Here is an 18,328-nt window from a genome sequence, read left to right on the forward strand (position 1 = left end):
CATTCGGTGCAATTTTCAATGTCCTTGGAGCACCCAAATGGACCTCCCGTCCCGTTTTATTGCCGTGTGATAAAATCGAATCTCCCCGCCGAGGAAAGCCAAATAATCTCCAGCAAATGGAAAAACGCTTGCAACAGTTCCTTTTCGGAGTCGCTGTGTGTGTTACATAAAACGCTTTACGACTTTTCGGGGCCAGTAAAATGCTGAACCACTCCCCAGAAAAGGTGGTTTGCTCGTTTTTTTTTTCTTCGCCACCTTTCTGTCATCATGGGACCTCCACCGTCCCCGAGCGCCCACGCTCATCTCCCAATGGGGAGGACGATTTTGTGGTGCGCTTGATCCACGCTGGCGGAAAGAACTCGCCCGTTGTAAGCCTGTGTTGGTAGGTGCAGGCATGTAAACACTTCGCAACAGGGCCACACACCTACACCCGGATGGGCCACATGGAACAACGCGCGCCACCCCATCTCCAGCAGCCGCACAGGCGAGAGATAAAATTCCAGATCGATGAAATCAGCTGTTGAATTTGACACTTGCTGGCGTGCCTAGGGCTCGCCTGCGCAGCAACAACGTGCCAGGAGGTCGCGTCTGTCGCCTGTGTCGGGTGCGAAAATATCAACAAACCAAACCACCAACAACCACGCACACCCACGAACGTCGCACAGATCAATGACCACTGCTCAATGCGAAATTGCTGTGACAATAAACGGCTAGACGACAAACGGCAGGCATCGGAAGCCACGCCAAGGACACGCTGGGCCTCGCAAGGGAAACATAAACTGAAGCATAATCGATGAAAATTGAATCAGATTACCAGATTACGGCAAACCATTTCTCTGGCCATTTTTTATCTGCGGCACGAAAAAAGCAAGCCAAAAATTACGCTTCAGATGGCATTAAAGTTGCGACCACAGCATTTTCATTACCCACGGACCGAGGGAAACGCTAGGAAAAAAAGTTCATCTGTTGCTTGCGCAGGGCGACGTGTTGGACGACAATTTTTGAGCGAAAGCCATCGAAACTGGTGCCAAATGTTTCCTTCTGCTCCGTTATTTGTTTGCTTGTTGGGTACGGGGAAAACTGGTGGAAAAATTCAACAGGTTCGGCCCGAGGAAAACTGCCGAACAGCCTGATGAGCGTGGTCATGATTTGCTTGCGATACGGCGGGCATACAGCGTAAACTTTGGTGAACGCTTGCCAACTCGGCTGGGGACATTCGATTGCATAAGCACGCACCCGATTGAAGTTGAATTAATTTATCAATTACGGACCCGATCGGTTATGGAGCTGGGGGTAAATTATCTCCATTTTGCCCGCAACGTTGACAGTGTGATTTAGTCGAGCATTTTTGGCAGCTTTCAGTGTATCGATGACTTGTTTTACGTCAGCATGTCCGTCACGTCGCGCTTAATTAGATGAGCTCCTCATCCGTGCATTTTCCAAAGACTGTCCGAAAATTAGTGTGCAGTTTTGAACAAACAGAAACAAGCTTCAAATTGAACAGATTTTCATATCCAGCTTTTTAACTCCACCTCAACCTCCTGTACACTCTACCACGTACAGAACTCATCATCCTACTACCGCTACCACCATCACCACCACCACCACCAGATAAACCCCTCACCACCATGGCGAATGCTTCGTCCAACAACCCGATCGACGAAGGCCTGCAGGACCTGGGCGTTCCGGTGCCAGTGCAAACGTTCCTCTGGCAGCAGATCGCACCGTTCATTCGACCGAAGCTGGGTAAACTGCACGAGGCCAGCTGCATGGTAGGTACACCTGGTTCCCGATCATCGTGACTGTCCGTGATCGACTGGAGGGAAAATCCAACGAGTATTTTTGGTCTTATGTTAAAGGTCTTTGAATTATCATTTTCAAGCCATTTGTTACTGATTGGCAATGCGGTACAGGGAAGATCAATTTGTAAATAATCATACAAAAACGTAGCAACTAATCGATTTTTCTGATTTATCGAGCCAAATTTAGGAAAACGATCGGTAAAATAAACGATTGTTAACTGTTAATCATGCAGTTATGATAACTCTCGATCGTTTATTTTGGCTGATTGTATCCATGCCACTCGATCATGATTAAGTTAGCAGGTTAATCATGATAAAAAAAATTTGCTGTTAGTTCAACTACTAAACGCGTCCTTTTAAAGGACGAACTGATGTTGTTTAGTTTATTAAATACTTTTGTTTTGAGCGAAAACATGTTGATAAAATACTTCTTCTTCAATAACGATTGTTCGAGCCCGTTAATTTGCCGTCACTGTTTACATCCTCGTTTCTCATCTGTGTTAACGGTGTGATTGGTGTACATAAAATTGAAAAATAATAATAGAATCATATTCGATCGGTTCGCCACACGAAACAGTCAACAATATTCTCAAGTGAACCTAACTGTAACCTTCCTTTTCTCAGCCATACTCCCCCCAAATGAACATAGCCGTGTGAATTGATGTTGGTTTTATGCTTCTTTTTTCTTTTCCTCTGCCAATCTCTCTGTGTTTGCTATTGTCATCGTGTGTGCAAAACAACTACAAAACCCAAAAACAAAACACACAACAACAAAAAAAAACATTAAACTAAACAATACCTCGCAATATACGTTCACAAAAAACAACTATAAACGAACAAAATAAACGTACAAACAAACAACCTGCCAAAAACATTGAAACTATCCACCAACTTCCCCTCGAAACGCATCATATAATGCCAATCATGAATCGAAAAACAAACCAAACAAAAAATGAAAATGATGAAACCCAAAATTATTGTACGATAGTTCTGTCAACACGCACCCGGACACCATGTAAGTGTAAATAATAACATGATGATTGATGAACCAGTTCATTTTTCCTCCTCGTTCACAACCATAGGTTTCCTTCACTAGCTCATTTAGAGTTGTCATTTAGTAATTGGCAAAATTGAAAAACAAACGCATAGTATCATAGTATCAGACGTCTATTTTCCTAGCAAAAAAACCATCATTCATCGCTGTCGCTGCTGGGTTTTAGTTGTGCGTGAACATGATTTCCTTTATTCGTTCGTAGGTGCGATATAGTTGCACAAGTTGTAACGTAGTGAAGCATACTGCACATTTGCACATGTGACCATACTGTTAGTTAAATAGAATAGCAATCGGCATCAGTAATGCAACACACATTTTTCCAGGGAGCGTGATGTGTGAAATTAATTAAGGAACATTGTATTAGTTTATGGCCAGATTTTCGCGGCGTTAGATCATCCTAGCAAGGATTGATTTGAATTATCGTATAGAAAATTTACCTCGAACTGTTCGTTTTTTTTTCGTAGCTTTAACAGTAGTTTGTTTTGAATTGGCTGTCCAGCTTTGAAAATATGCTTGTTGAAAATACAAAAAATACTTCTTACAGTTCAACACAAACCAACAATTAATGTACAATGTGTAGATGGTAAAACCTTTCAAATGCGCTTCGTAATCCCTTTTATTTTAATTTCATACATGTTACATAAAAAACACATTCTGCACGATAACAATGAGTGTATTTTACTGATTTTCATTCTTGTCATTTATCTAATTGAACGTTTGCATGGTAAATGGATGAGACTTTTTAATTTTTATTTCCGTAGTTTTTGAAGAAGACTCCCACATTTGATCGTAACAATGTAGACGGAAACCGTTTTAAGTCTTATTATTTTCGGCTTGTAGTGAACTAGCACTTTTCTTTTCCGTTCCCGTGTAATCGTGTCCTCGTGTGAGTATTGTGACACTTTGCATCCCACAATTGTTCTGTGCAAGTATTCAGCAAAGTAATCCCTTTGGAATCGAAAGACTCAAATAACGTCAGTATTTATCAATTTCAACCAGTGCCTTACTAATTTTCTATCGATTTCCCCCAATGAAATGCAGGAGCTGAAAGAAGCCTGCAAGGTATGGATATTGACTTCTTCACATCCTGCTAGGGAGCAACATTCCATAACCCGGCATTCGTTCGTTTCAGTCGTTTGAAAAGGTACTGGTACAGAACATCCAGTTCGGCCTGTCGCCATCGTTAACGTCGGCGCTTGAGTCGATTCCACGATGGCGCATTGTGCAGGCGGCCTTGCCTCACGTCATCCACTGTGCCGGAGCCTTGATGCACAATCGGTAAGAATCGAACAAACATTTCGCCTATAGATGTAGTTGAAGTATTAATGTTCAACCTCACCCAAAGTGTGAAAGATCTGCAAGCGCTCGGATCGGCCGAAACGAAGATCCTCTACACCCTGCACTGGATATTGCTTTTCGCGGCCGAAGAATGCGCCGATGCCGAGGCGGACAAGGACAGTACCTCCAGCAACTACCTGTTTTCGATACCAACCATATCGGTATGGGATTACGGGAGACGATTTGAAAGAAAGTGACCTAACATCATATGTTTTCCTAATTGTAGCTGTTCGTGTTTCTGTTCGCACCGATCGCGCATATGCTGAAGGAGTCGGACTTCCAAAACTTCCGGCTCGAGAATGGGTTAAAGATGTGGCAGGGCATGTGGGAGTATCGTGCACCAAACGCGCCCTGTTTTACGGCCCCAGTGAAGCCGAAAGCACGCAATCTTCTGACCTCCGTCAGTACCACACCGTCGCCGGAAGTATTTTCACCCAGTAAGTAAACTCGTGTAAAATATACCAAGGCAACAATACTACAAGAAACCCCACTTGTCTTTGCAGAGAAAAACGAAAACATCGAATCACCGCCAAGCATTTACTCCGGTAACATGAAGCACGACGACGAGCTGTCATTTGTGTCCTCACCGAAAGATTCAGTGTTTCCCGAGACTATCCCGGAGGAAGCGTCGAGCGTCGAGGAGGAACGTGTAGTGATCTTTCGCCTGCCGATGGACGGCGGTGTACCGGATCCATCGTACTACACGGCCGACGCCAGCCTGTTGCATCACGGGGCGGGAAAGTTTGCCAAACCATCTGCACACCAAACGCCGACCAGCAGCGGTGGAGTAAAGCCACATCCGTTGCACCATTCGGAACATCGCGGAGAGGCCACCAGCTTTGACTTTGATAAAATCGACACCTACAGCGTAAGTGTTCAATGGGTAGCGAATAAGAAGTGGTAACTGAACGATCATGGTTGTATCTATCCGCAGAAGGATTCCAAGCCAAAAACGAGCTCTTCTACTGAGAGGGAGTCTTTCGACACCGGTCCGCAAATGTCGCAGGGCCAGAAGTGTGACGTTGTTGCGGCTACCTTCCTGGATGTGGCAGTACTGCGTTGCCTGTTCATTTCGCACTGGCAGGAGGAAGGTGTCTACTGGAGTCTACACTATCTCTACAACCGGTAGGTACTTCAAGGAAGATTTGAGTAACATTCATAAACAAAAAACTGCTTTTTTTCAAACAGCCTACGCGACATCAGTGAAGAAACGTCCGTACTCCCTTCGCACCCGCGAAGGCGCTCGAATTCGTTACCGATTCCACAGATTGAGATATCGCTCTACCAGGGACCCACGAGCAGCCGGGACAGTCCCAGCATCGGTTCGGCGAACAAAGACTACATCGAGATTCCGGAACCGCCCGTCACAACCCTGCTGGCCGATGCACCCTTCTACGTGCCGAAAAGCTCAAGTGCGGCACCGTTGGAGGACACCAGCCTGGGCTCACTTGGCGAGCGGAAGGGAAGCGAAAAGAAAAGGCGTGTCAAGATGGCCGACCTGCGAACGCTGATCGAAACGCGCATCCTGTCCAAGTCGGACCGGGGTCTGGAGAAGATCGGTCTTGATGCCAACACCAACGGGAAACGGCTTCAGCAAATGGTTCGTTGGGTGGCTGAATTTCTGTGAGACGAAAGGGAGTAACTCTTTTTCCTTTTCATCACATCAAACAGGAGTGCCACCGGAGTTTGGACACTGGTGAAAGACAGTTGTCCCGTTCGGCATCGATGATATCGCGAGCGCCATCGACAAATTTGGTCAAAGGCAAAAGTATGCCTAGTTTGAGGTACGTTAAAGATACGACCGGTAGAAACACATTTTTGGTTTAAGATCATAATCATTACATGGGACGAAGCAACGGTCAAAGTGATCCTTTCACTAGGACCATAAATAAGTTCTCGCCGTAAGGCACAACATGTGAATGACGTAGAATCCTTGTTTAAAGTATTGAATACACAATCAATCAAGGTAGCTTTGTCATAATGTGTCGTTTTCCATTTGGTACAAACCTAATCCATGGATGAAGGATCAGGTCCAAAAACAGTTTCTCCTAAATGTGCCATTGGTATCATACTCGTAATAACTTGTTTTGTATCATATTTACTACACTTCTCATCAACCATAATCAAAGATCTTTACTCATTATACATAAAATTACTCTTTTACAACTCTCTCTACACACTTTACTACTCTACTGGCTCTGTAATTTGTTCCTTTTCCATCTGTAAAACGATACCAGCTGTCTCATTGATAGCGGGTAAGTTTCTTTACGTTCACCCCGAGCAACTCCAACTTCCTATTTGTTTGTTGCAATCCCGTGCGTATAATAAGCGTCCGCTGTTCCAGGAATGCTAGCACACAACCGTATGCCATCACCGGAGCGGAGTAGCAACCCAACCCCATGTAGTCGATCCCTCATAACTATGGTTGACTAGTTTAAATTGATGGCTTTATGCTTTCCCCTTGAAAAAATGTTAATTTCCTCTAGTTCCAAAATTAAACATCTTAAAGATTAACCCTCCAGTGGACCTTACACCGGTTGTAATGTTGAATAGAAATCGTTTACATAAGTGTGCGTTAATAAGTGTGTGTGTGTTTTTCTCCTATGGCGTACGAACCTGAGCGTTCCTTCCCTTCAGTGTCGGCATAAACAATGGAACTTGGGCAAGAACTAAGTAACACAATGTTCGTTGTGCCGTATCTTCGATAGGTGCCACCGGATCATCGAACCCCCACCGAAAGTGATCCGAAACGTACAGTCAAGTACTCAATCACGTCAATCCAGCACAACGCCGAAGTATCCGATCATCACCGTGACCGAGCATACGCCTACACCGTCGCCAGACTATATGAAGCGACAGGTGCGTCGTTGAGGGTATGGTTTGAGAACCAAGAAGGGACATTAATCTTCCCATCTTTTCTACAGGGGTCCATCGATTCCCAGTTGGACGCTATCAGTGCCGGTGGAAGTACGGGCATGTTCAAGTCACAGATGTTACGATCGCACACCGATTCGCATATTGGTACGTAGATTGCGTGTCAAATCCTTGTATATCTATGGATCGACTTACAATAGCTCTCTCCCACAGGTTACACGTCCGCATCAGATGAAACGGAAGCACCGGGATCTTGCTTCTACATCACCAAGGAGGGCACCATCGATTACGAGGTGGTCCTACTGGCAGTCCATTGCATTTTCAAACGTGACTCGGGTGTCTGCACACTGCGGGTGCTGGAGGCCGGCTTGAACATTTGCGAAATTCTGATGGACCTCGGGGTGCTAAAGTTCGGTGATCATGCGCACTCGCTTACGATCGGGATTGTGAAGCGCGCTTTCATGCATCTCGGTTGTCCACATGGATGCAACGACGGTAGGTGTAACGGACGTTAGTAAAGAATGGTTCAGCAAGTAGCGAAATGTTCCTCTCCTCAGCCAATCGAGGACCACCGGCGGAAGTGCTGCGAACGACGTGCAACTCAATTCTGTCTCGGTTGCTTCGTCAGAACGGCAAGATCCTGAAGAGCAACCTCCGATCGTTTATCAAGGAATCGCCACTGCATGAAATCACCGACTTTTTCCACGCCTACCTTGGATTCTGCGTCGATCCGAGCTCACTGCTATCCCCCTTGAGTAAGTACCACCGTAGTAGAGGCCACCGTTTGCCACCGTACCGAGGGACTGTTGTTCCCTTCGTTCCCTTGTTTTGTTCCCTTTCCGTTACCGTACCGTTGCCGGTCAATGTTGTACACTCGACTAGCTTAATATGCATTCGCTGTGTGGGACGCCTTTTTCTTCCTGTTTTCGGTATTGGTTTTGTTCGTTCAGTTTCCTAGCTATCGTTGCGCAAACCATCAACACTTTTCCTGCGCTGTAAGACACTTCTTCACCAAGATTTGGTTACTTTTATCACTTGTTCACTTTCTTTCCCACTCAATTACAATTCACCGTATATGCATCTGCCAAAGTCAAAATTTAAGCGAGGATAAGCCAAAGTTTTTGTGCGCAACCACATTCAATGTCCTTTCCTGCTCCACCAAGAGCAATACACTACCGATCATCCTCGTGCGTGTTTGCGTGTATGAATGTGTTTGGGTTCAAGTGCGCGTTAGTGGAGAGGATTGATCTACTTAGTATAAGCTTCTGCGCGAGTACGGACACGGACCAAGATGTTTGCCCCTAATCAACTACTAATTCGGATTCATGTGTCACCGTCATCATCTCACGGTATCACTCGAGAGTTACTAATCCTATCACCACTACTCTAGCCTATCGCGGTGTGTTTCTAGATGCAATGTCCTTTCACTATTCTATATACTCTCTTTCCTTCTTTCCCCTAAGCAGTAAAAGAAAATTAAATTTGATCACAGCTTCGTGTAGTTGCAATTTATCTTATTAAACGATCATTTCGATTAAAGCTTCTTGTTGAGCCACATACACACAGCCAAACACACGCTGAAATGTTTTAGTTTCAATGGAATCACAATGAATTAATCTGGTAATACCTTTAATACTTAAGCTTACGGTATAGATGAACCCGATGAAATACCTATATATTTATATAATCACCACTTTCCCTGTTGCTTGTCGAGTAGAAAGCTTGCACGTATATGTGTTTCATCTTCACCAATTCAGACCATAAGAGATCATCTGGCATAAAATCGTTGAACCCTGACTTTGGCGGTATACCAGGCGGCCAGGGCGGTTACGCGACCAACTTCGGCAGTGGGCTAACCGGTGGCACCGAGAGCCAGCTGATCGGGGCCATCTTCAAGACGCTAACGAGCCGGCTGGTGCAGTCGCTCAAGGAGCTGAAGTCGCAAGAGAACCTGGCGCTGTACTGCGACGTTCGACAGCTGATCACGTACGTGAAGGGGGCGCACGGTGGCCCATTCCGAGTGGTGGCCCTCAGCGGTATCCTGGCCGTTACACCGCGACCACACAAGCAGGCACCGAATATGCAGACTACCCGTGTCATACGGTAGGTTCGAACTTACATTAACGCGAGTTCGGTGGATCATTTTTCTTCTTGTCCCCGGAACAGCCACCTGCCAACGAACGACATCCATCTGTTGCAGCAGGACGAGAAGGCGCAGCGGAAGCTGCTGTTTAAGAAGAAGAGCACTTCCTCGACGTGCGTCGTAAGTAAACCGCAACCGCTGAATGTCCTCTTGGTGTACCGCATCTCTCAATAAGCGAATACTCACACATGTAGATCGTTCCTTTCCTGTTGCAGCTGTTAGAGACGGAGGGATTTGAGGAACCGTGCCGGGCGAGCCAGAGCCCGCTGAGCAATCTGCGCCGTAAGGGGCCGCAAGTGCGGCCCACCCTTACCCCGCGCCACAGTGAGCGGGCATTACTATCTGATTCTACTTCCAGCTCGGAGCGCAACTCGGTCGGCCGGCTGACGGGCATCGTGCGGTGGTTCCGCCGCTCGAAGGACCGCGAGTCGGTCGACCTCGAGTCCGGCATCCTGGCGGCGGCCGCGGCCAGCGGGTCCGAGTCGATGACGAGCTTCATGCGCAAGGGATCGCTCAACTTTCAGGGGCGAACACGGGCGGCGGATGGTATCGGGCGGTCGATTCAGAAGGCGAAGCGACGCGTCGAACGACGCCTGAACCGGCTTGGCATTGGGAAGGGAAAGAAGAAGACGGGTGGTACCGAGGACGTCGGTGGTAGTTGTAAGTGTCTTTGACTCTTTTTCTTGAAGATCCAGTGGCGTCTAATCCCTCTCTCTGTCTTGTATCCTGTTTGTAGATTTTAGCAGGAGGAGCTCGCTCGATGTAAGTGATGGCCCACGGGAATCGGAAGTGGTTGTCCTAAAGGAACGACGCCTCATTCCGACCAAACCGGTACGGGAGGGAATGGCTCGGTTTTCACTGCTACTAGAAGTGTGCGCTCCCGGATCGGTACCTGATCCAGCACTAATTACCGCTCTGTTGGACCTGGTCAGCATCTTGTTCTTCCGCTAACGCACTGCTTCTTGCAAGACACACACACACAACTGATCGGATTTGGTGCCCTCTTTCATTCCAGCCACAAGCACCGATCGTGGCCCGGGCTGCCTTCCTGATCGAGTGTGCCCATTTTGTGCATCTCTGCAACCGCGGCCAGTGGCCATCGTGGATGAAACATAATCTGCCGATGTTCAGACCCTCGGGGCCTGCGGTAGGACCCCGTTCGGCGATGGCCGCAGGGACTCGAAGAGCTCATGTCCTTCAGCGGGCAGCTGGCAAAATGTTCCATCAGGTTCGTTTGCCGAAAACCCCCTGTGTGCGTTCTCTTCTAAACGTATTTTGTTTACAGTGGGGCGAAGCATTGGGAGCTCGGTTGAACGAAATGGTCAACAACGAGAAGCTAAACTCGGAACAGCTGGCTGCCAGTTTGGCCGATCCGGAGAAGCAGAAACAGTTGCTTCAGCAAGACGAAGAGGAGGATTTTCTGGATGAAAGTAATACTTTAGCAAACAATTGCATGTGCAGAAGACTGTAAGCTTCGTCTATTTTCTTGCAGCAAGTGTGAATCCACATGGAAATGACTGTCCCCCGGCACTGAAGTTGATAGCATGTGTCCTGCTGTTGGAGATTACCGCGTTCCTGCGCGAGACCTACCAAACACTGCCGAAAGCTTCCCGTATGTCCACGAAGGAAAAACACGCCCCGTGGGATAAGGTTTGCCGGTAAGTGACACGACATTCGACAATGTCTTTGAGTTGCCAAAAACGTATCGCCGTTCCCTGGATTTGCCGACTGAAAGATTGATCACAACTCATCTTAGTCATACGTTTCTGTTGCCCTTCAGTGGTGAAACCAACCGTCGCTGGTCGATGGCCCTTAGCTCGATGGGACACTCGCAGACGTCGGCCCAAAGCCTGCAGTCGATCGCTGGCCAGACGGAGCGCAAAATCTCGTTCGTCCTGCAGGAGCCGGACAACGAGTCGGAGAACAGTAGCAACACGACGCTTACCATCCAGGGAGAGGAAAATGTTCGGGGTATGTACGGAGGAGCGGGTTTTTTTCGGCCATTCGTAACGCTTCGTCTCGTTGGTTACAGAAGGACAGAAACGCACACTGGCGACATCGAGAAACTTTTTGCTACGCCGCGGCACGTCAGCCACTCCAGCTGGTGGTTCTTTTAAAAGGCGTTCGCTGAAGCTCCGCCGTGGGGCAAAAGACTTGAAGGAGGTTGAAAATGAATGTATGTAGACTTTATCCAAGGGTCGATGGTTTTTTTGTAGACTTTATCAAAGGTCTATTAGACTAGTAAACATTTATTCTTTATGATCCTGCAGATCCAGTCAGACGTACCGATTCCATCCAATCGAAACGGAAGGTATCCTCGTTGTCCGACCGAAGTGACAATTCTGAACCTGGTCAAATCAGTGGAGGAGAGGAATCGCCCGGAATATTGAGGTACAATTCTCTAATATTGCTACTCTTCTCTTGAAAAAAGTTCAAATATTTGTTTCTTTATCCTTTCCCACAGTGATGATCAACCTCCCGAGTCGCCATGCGATTCAAACGACACGGATGAGACGGCCAAAAATCTACCGTGGCTAAAGTCGGTATCGAACTTCCTCGGCTCATTTCACTACTATTGTGACCATCAAAACTTTTGCCATCCGTACTGCTATCGGCGTCACATGCGTGCAGCTACGAAGCTAATTCGCGCCATTCGTAAGGTAATTTTTCTTAGCAAAACATATTTTATAACTCCACCGGGGTTTGGTTCCTACCAAGGTCATCGGACCGGTAGTAAAATTACCGGTTATGCGTATGAATGTATTGTGACACACCATTGTGAAGGTATTCGTACTACAATTAATTTCCTCAAAACTAGAAAAGATGTACAAATCTTAACTTCGACATAGTTGTTGGTCTGAAAAGATCATTCATTTGAGGGGTCGAGTCTCCCGATTCCCAATTCTGTTAACACAATACAGATTCTGTACTACATGTGTAGCGCATGCGCTCACAGCACGGTATTTATGTTAGGCTATAGTTGCCCATCTTTCCGTAGCCTCTTTAGCTCAGTGGTAGAGCGCTGGTCTCGTAAACCAGCGGTCGTGAGTTCAATCCTCACAGGAGGCAGTGTGGTACAACTTTTTTTAAACTTTTTTATGCCGTTTTTACTCCGTCAGGTTTACGGTGACGAATTCGGTATTACTCCGGTCACCTATGCCCAACCGAATGAGTCATCGAAGGGAACCACACGTCGCGACCGGTCGAAACAGGGACGCAAGGTGTCCGATCAAAGTTCTTCTCAAACATCGCCCTCGAAGCGTAAGGACAGCGTCACCAAGCGTGATCGGTAGGTTTAATAAATTATTTTTAAAATAGGACAATATCACTTACCTTATGGTTTTGCAAACTCGCCGAAACAGGATTATTTTACAGGACGAATCGGAACCAAACACTTCCCAGTACTCTACGTTCATCCACGAACCCAAGCACCATCAGGAGGATCCGCCGGTGTTGAAGTACATCAAAAACCAGGTGCGCGATGTATTCCACGCTCCGATAGCATCGCTCGTCAAAGGGGCCGCCGTGCTAACGGAAGAACAGTTTGTTGAGGTGATTCCGATCGCGTGGGAATTGCTGCTGGAAACCGACCAAGAAGTATCGGCCGCCTCCGCCGCGCTCTTCATACTAGCCTCCGTGAAGGCACCGAACACGGCCACCGACATCATGCAGCGTTCGCTGAAGAACAAATGTCCAAACACGCGCATCCAGGCCATCCTGCGTTATCAGGTGCTGTGGAAGAATCGCTTCCAAGTGTGGCCCCGCATGGAGGAGGGTGCTCACCTGTCTTTCAAGGTGCCACCGCCGGGTATCGAGTTTACGCTTCCCTCGCCAAAGATCGGTATCGAGAGCCTTCCAGTGGTGGACCCACCCTGGATGCCGAGGCAACAGAACAAAGATATGGAGGTTACTCTCAACCAAGAGCGTCATGTAAGAATTGTAACATACCTTGCGACTCATGACGGTGTTAATCGAATTGTTTTTCATTCTAGCGATCATTGGTCACCGCCACCAAAACGCGAAAGAAGCAGCAAACCGAAGCTATTCGACATGCGATGCTGCAGCAGGAGGACAAACAACGTTCCGAGCGACAAAGCTTCCTGATTACGACCATTCCGATAACTCAGCAGGCCGCTCATGAACCCGGCCTCGATCATGGACCTACCGAGGATCATGTGGAGGAGGAAGAGGATGGTACCCGTTCGGCAATCCACATGCATGCCGCCCATTCGCTTTTCCCATCTTGCCTTTGCTCGTCTGTCATGCAAATTGTGGCCTGTCTGGATGATGCTGCGGTTAACTCGGACGGCTGCGCCGTGTATGAGGTGGCGTACCAGGTTATATGGATCTGTCTGGTAGAGGATTCGGCCCTCTTCCTACGGTACGTGCTGGAACGGTTGACACGCGATCATCAGGATCAAATGTTTAAGCTACTGCGACACTTGATACGATTTGTACCTCGGTTGCCACAGCAGGCTGCGTTTGCGCTGTACAATTACATCATCGGATACGTCATGTTCTATGTGAGATCGACGCATGAATGTAGCCAGCAGGTATGCATAATGGTTCTATTTTCCTCGTTCATTTTCTCTTCAAAAATTCGTCCTTTTCCACGCCTTCCAGCTGGTTGGATCAGCTTTGTCAGTCCTCTGGATGGTGGTGCACAGCGTCCATGGGATCATGTTTAAGGATTTGAAACAAATTTTGCGGAAGGAACAGTGCGACGCATCGATCCTCCTGACGGCAAACGTGCCCTCGGCGAAGAAGATTATTGTCCACGGACCAGAAGGTTCGAATTTTCTGTACCTTCACCCATAACGCTTTTGATTTACATCGCCATAACGATACTTTTTCCAGATGAAGGCGGTATTCCATCGCAGTTTCCGGTGCAGGAGGACACTCAGTTCTCACAGCTGCTCAGCGAATCGCTGGACTTTTTCGGCATCGATGAAAAGAAGCACGCTCAGCACGTGCTCGTCGACTACAAGAGCCACCAGATACTGAACCCCAACTGGTACGTGCGCGATCTGTACTTCTTCAAGCGATCGCAGTATCCCCAACTGCGGTTGGTAGAGATGAAAACGGATGAATCGTTCAACGCCCTGCAACGTCAAGAGCTGTGCAAGAAGTTTGTAGAGATCGGTAAGGTTCACCTGACGTGGGCTATTCTGAAGAACGTCGATATGGTGGTGCAGCGTGTGGTATTTCTGCACGAGGAGCTCATGAAGCTGCCCTCCTTCCCACGGAAGGCGCTAGAAGTGGATCTTGACCTGCACCAGGGGGGTGAGCTGGGCAAGGAATTGCTCGGGCTGGATGTGCTACACAAGTTCATGTGGGTGCGGCTGATAGCGCGAATGTTCGAGGCTATGGCCGGGAACTTTGCCTATTCTGCCGACATTCAGCTCTTCCTGAACGTGCTGTCCGGGGCCGCGCTGCTTCATTCGGAGGACTCGTGTATCATGCGCTACGTGACGGCTACATTCATCAATGCCGCTTCGAACTTCAAGAACATCTTTTCCACCAATGGTTACTTCATGATCATGCCGGCCATGCTGCAGGTTTACTCGCTGCACCAGACGAACAAGCTCGTTACGACCACCATCGAGTATGCGGTGAAGCAGTTCTATCTACTCAACCGAAAGCCATTTATTCTGCAAATGTTTGGCTCCGTTTCGGCCATCCTCGATACGGATGAAAATGGAACGTACGGAGAAGCTCACAAGGTAGGCTGACGGCTTGCGGTTACCACGGTTACTTTATTCTTAATTCACCTTTGTCTACTCTGATTATGGCAGGTGCAATCTAGCTGTTTGTTCAACCTTTTACTCAGTTTGGAAACGCCATCACCGGATCCACTGAACATAGCGGAATTGGTCAAAGAACCGAAGCCATTGAAAGCGATCGACTTTTGCTACCACGATGAGGATGAGATGGTAACGGTGCTGGACTGCATCACGCTTTGTGTAATGGTAGTTTCCTACTCGGCGGAAAGTACTAGGGGATATCAAATGCTGGTTAGTTTTGCCGGTAAAGAGTGGTTCATATAACAATGCTAATGTAACCTTTCTTTGAAGATTATTTTGGAAGCGATTCTACCCTGTTACATGCAGCAGATTCAGTCATCCTCTTACATCCCACTGGAAGGCAAATGCGAACGTGACATAATTCTTCAACTGGCGGTTACGATCCGCACGATGGTGCACAACTGCGAGGGACTGTCCAAGTATGTTTAAAGAGGTGCGAGTTGAAATAGCCCACTTTTAAAACATTTCCTTTCAGGAGCTACAACGGTCCATTCCGGAACAGCCCGGAACACAAAGGATCGAGTCAGCGCAATTGCTCCCGAGGGCCACCCTGCTCGCCTGGGCTGGACTATGACGATGAATCCCATGCCAAGTATGTCAGCGACATTGGGCGTACGAAGATGCTGAACGAATCGGTCGATGATTCCGAAACGATACGCGAGTATCGGCGCCCTCGAGATGTACTGCTGTCGGTGGTTGGTGAGTTTATAATTCAAGCCTCTACGCGCCTGGCGGAACTTGCGCGAAAGCAGGGCGAGGCTAAGCCGATCGAGCTGCTGGATGTCAAGTGCCATGTACGGTTGGCTGAAATCGCTCATTCGCTGCTGAAGGTGTCACCGTACGACCGTGAATCGATGGCCTGTCGGGGATTGCAGAGGTACATGCAGTGTATTTTCCCGCGTGCTGAATGGGCCGACGACCATGGCATGAAGCCGACGCTGGTAACCATCTTACGACGGCTGGATAAGGTGTTTCTGAAGATTTCCAAGAAATCGTCCGTACGACGCAATACGAACTGGGAGGCGGCCGCTGGTTTGCTGAAGGGTGTCTCCGAGGCCATCATTCGGTACCCGCACATTCTGCTCTGGCGTGAAATGAAGGCGCTGCTGACAAACGTACAGAATCTTATCGTTAACGAGCCTGGTAACGTGCCGGAGGGTGTGTCCGGCGCTGGGGCAGCCTTAATGTCCAAGAGTCCGCCGGCGTTCTTCTGTTCGAACGTTGTGCGCCTAGTGGCGCTGCAGGTCGTCAGCCCGATTGACTCGCTGTCACACGGACTGGAGCAGATCTGTGGCGGCAGTGCCGACTTCCCGACGCAGGAGAAGGCCGAAGGTTTCTTGATGCATCTACTGATGCCACTGTGTCTGAAGGTGTGCAGTGGCCGAGGCATCTCGGACGTTGGCGAGCTCAAGCAGTCGGACATTTCCTTCCTAGTGACGGCCGTCCTGAACGCGATGAGTCCAATCGCTGGCCGCACGGCTCAGGCCGGCATGCAGATGAACCGCACGGGAGCCGATTTGCGTGCCGGTTCACTCACGTTCACCGGCAGCCGGGATGCGAAACGACCGGCCAAGATTTCCAGCTCACTGTACCAGGCCACCTTTTTAGCGCTGCGCGTACTTTGCATCTGCTTCGAGACACGCTTGTCGAACGATTGGCCACGGATTGCGCGCGTCATGCGGGATCTCGGACGGCGCAACGAGGCAGCACCGGAGCTGTGGAGCTTTTTGGAGTTTGTTGTTACACAGCGCACACCGCTGTACATTGTGCTGATGCCGTTTATTTTGCATAAGGTAAAATGAAGCCGATGGTTCTTGAAGGGGTCGATTAAATTGTCATCATTCGATTTACACAGATTTCCCAACCACCGATCGGGGATCATGAGCGGCACATGCAATTTTTGATACGGGAAAGAATGCGTGGCACACAGCCAACCGGTGGCACCAAATCCCGTGGAGCCATTCTGCTGGAGCTATCGCGGGAGTTGCGTGAACTGAGGGAAGAGCTGGAAACTCGTCGATACGGTAAGAAGCCTTTCGATACACCTCGCTGAAAATGAATGCTTATTACATGATCATGTTTTAATTTTCCTTCCACGATAGATCGTGACATGTCGACGGAAACGTCGAAACGGGACATACCAAATATTCCGACCGCACCGGAACAACCAGTACGCCATCAGCATCAACGTCCATCATTGATTTCGATGTTGACCGGAGTACAGCCGCCGCTAAACTTTCCAGCTTCACTGCAGCAACAGCAGCTGCAACAGGACACGCGCAGTAGCACCGGGATATGCACCTCCAGCGACACCCTGTCCCAGCACACTCTGCAGGCACCGAAGGGCGAGTCGCTGTCCAGCTCCACTACGACCACCACGAACCATCGGGATGGAATTGGATTAATGGCCGACTCACACAGTGCCGATCTAACACTGACTTCTTGCACACTGGCCGAGGCAGGCTCCATCGATCTGCAGGCGGGCACACCGGCCGGTAGTCAGAGCACGATTGCTGGATTGGGTGGCGGAAGTGTACCCCATCTGTCGCATTCCGTTTCGCTGCAAGCTTCGGCCGGTAAGACGCAACCACCGCGGCTACGCTTTGTATCTTCGGTCGAGTTTAAAACGTCCTCTGGTGAAACATCCACCACGCCGCTCTCGCCGGACAGCCTTGCGGACGATAGTTCCGGTGAAAACCACAACAAACACCGTCTGCAGAGATCGCGGGCACAGAGCCGCAAAACGTTCCGCAACCGGCGCGGCATGCGGTCGAGTACTTTTAACGAGCAAAACTACATCCCCACGGTGGCAGGCGGTGCCGGGATGTCGATGGTAGGTCTACCACCGTCGGGTGTTGTTGCCGGTGTCTCCGGTGTCCCACCGGGAGTTATCGTTGGTGGTACTGGTGGTGTTGTCCCAGGGGGTGGACAACCAATACCACCAATCGTGAACGAGCCCCCATTTGAGCCTCTTAACCGGGCCATCGCCACGTTAGGAGACCTCAGCTGGGACTCGGTGTCACAAACGTCGTCGACCTCCGGCTACCGGGACAATTATAGCCTTCAAACAGGCCTTTTATCGCCCGACGGGTCGCTGTCCGGGAATGCCATGGGAGGACGGTCTTCTTCCCAGCATTCGCTGCTGATGTTGTTTGAAACACAGGACGAGGACACACTTATTTAAGATGTGTCTACTCTTACCAACTATATTTATGCTAAGTAGTAACCAAAAAACAAAACAACAAAGAAGAAGCAAACTCCCAACCACACACTTGTGCTGATGAGCAGATAATACAAATTTTATCGCTATTTA

The 18,328-nt window shown here is 48.7% G+C and overlaps 1 protein-coding gene and 1 non-coding gene across 2 annotated transcripts; both read left to right on the forward strand.

Moving 5' to 3' along the window:
• Positions 1 to 1,628: 1,628 nt before the first annotated feature.
• LOC131286137 (protein unc-80 homolog) lies at positions 1,629 to 18,199 on the forward strand. Its single transcript, XM_058315028.1, has 36 exons — positions 1,629 to 1,772; positions 2,791 to 2,817; positions 3,898 to 3,918; positions 3,989 to 4,134; positions 4,202 to 4,355; positions 4,421 to 4,631; positions 4,698 to 5,062; positions 5,129 to 5,319; positions 5,383 to 5,794; positions 5,866 to 5,978; positions 6,432 to 6,449; positions 6,903 to 7,053; positions 7,119 to 7,215; positions 7,282 to 7,563; positions 7,626 to 7,823; positions 8,826 to 9,171; positions 9,235 to 9,331; positions 9,406 to 9,871; positions 9,948 to 10,138; positions 10,227 to 10,439; positions 10,497 to 10,641; positions 10,704 to 10,869; positions 10,992 to 11,182; positions 11,244 to 11,387; positions 11,482 to 11,602; positions 11,676 to 11,871; positions 12,331 to 12,503; positions 12,547 to 13,141; positions 13,204 to 13,764; positions 13,835 to 14,000; positions 14,069 to 14,934; positions 15,007 to 15,225; positions 15,286 to 15,434; positions 15,491 to 16,808; positions 16,871 to 17,039; positions 17,118 to 18,199. The coding sequence occupies exons 1-36, from the start codon at positions 1,629 to 1,631 to the stop codon at positions 18,197 to 18,199; spliced, it is 10,104 nt and encodes a 3,367-aa protein (XP_058171011.1).
• Trnat-cgu (transfer RNA threonine (anticodon CGU)) lies at positions 12,209 to 12,280 on the forward strand. The gene has a single exon. It is a non-coding gene; the product is annotated as a tRNA-Thr (tRNA).
• Positions 18,200 to 18,328: the final 129 nt, after the last annotated feature.

The sequence above is a fragment of the Anopheles ziemanni genome, chromosome 3, assembly GCF_943734765.1.
Source record: "Anopheles ziemanni chromosome 3, idAnoZiCoDA_A2_x.2, whole genome shotgun sequence".
NCBI lineage: Eukaryota > Metazoa > Arthropoda > Insecta > Diptera > Culicidae > Anopheles > Anopheles ziemanni.

Excerpts from the sequence above, each read along its gene's own strand:
- LOC131286137 (XM_058315028.1), top strand. The coding sequence starts at position 1,629 with ATGGCGAATGCTTCGTCCAACAACCCGATCGACGAAGGCCTGCAGGAC. Across the intron at positions 10,642-10,703 it reads GGAGGATTTTCTGGATGAAA|CAAGTGTGAATCCACATGGA; the intron begins GTAATACTTTAG and ends ATTTTCTTGCAG. Across the intron at positions 13,142-13,203 it reads CTCTCAACCAAGAGCGTCAT|CGATCATTGGTCACCGCCAC; the intron begins GTAAGAATTGTA and ends TTTTCATTCTAG.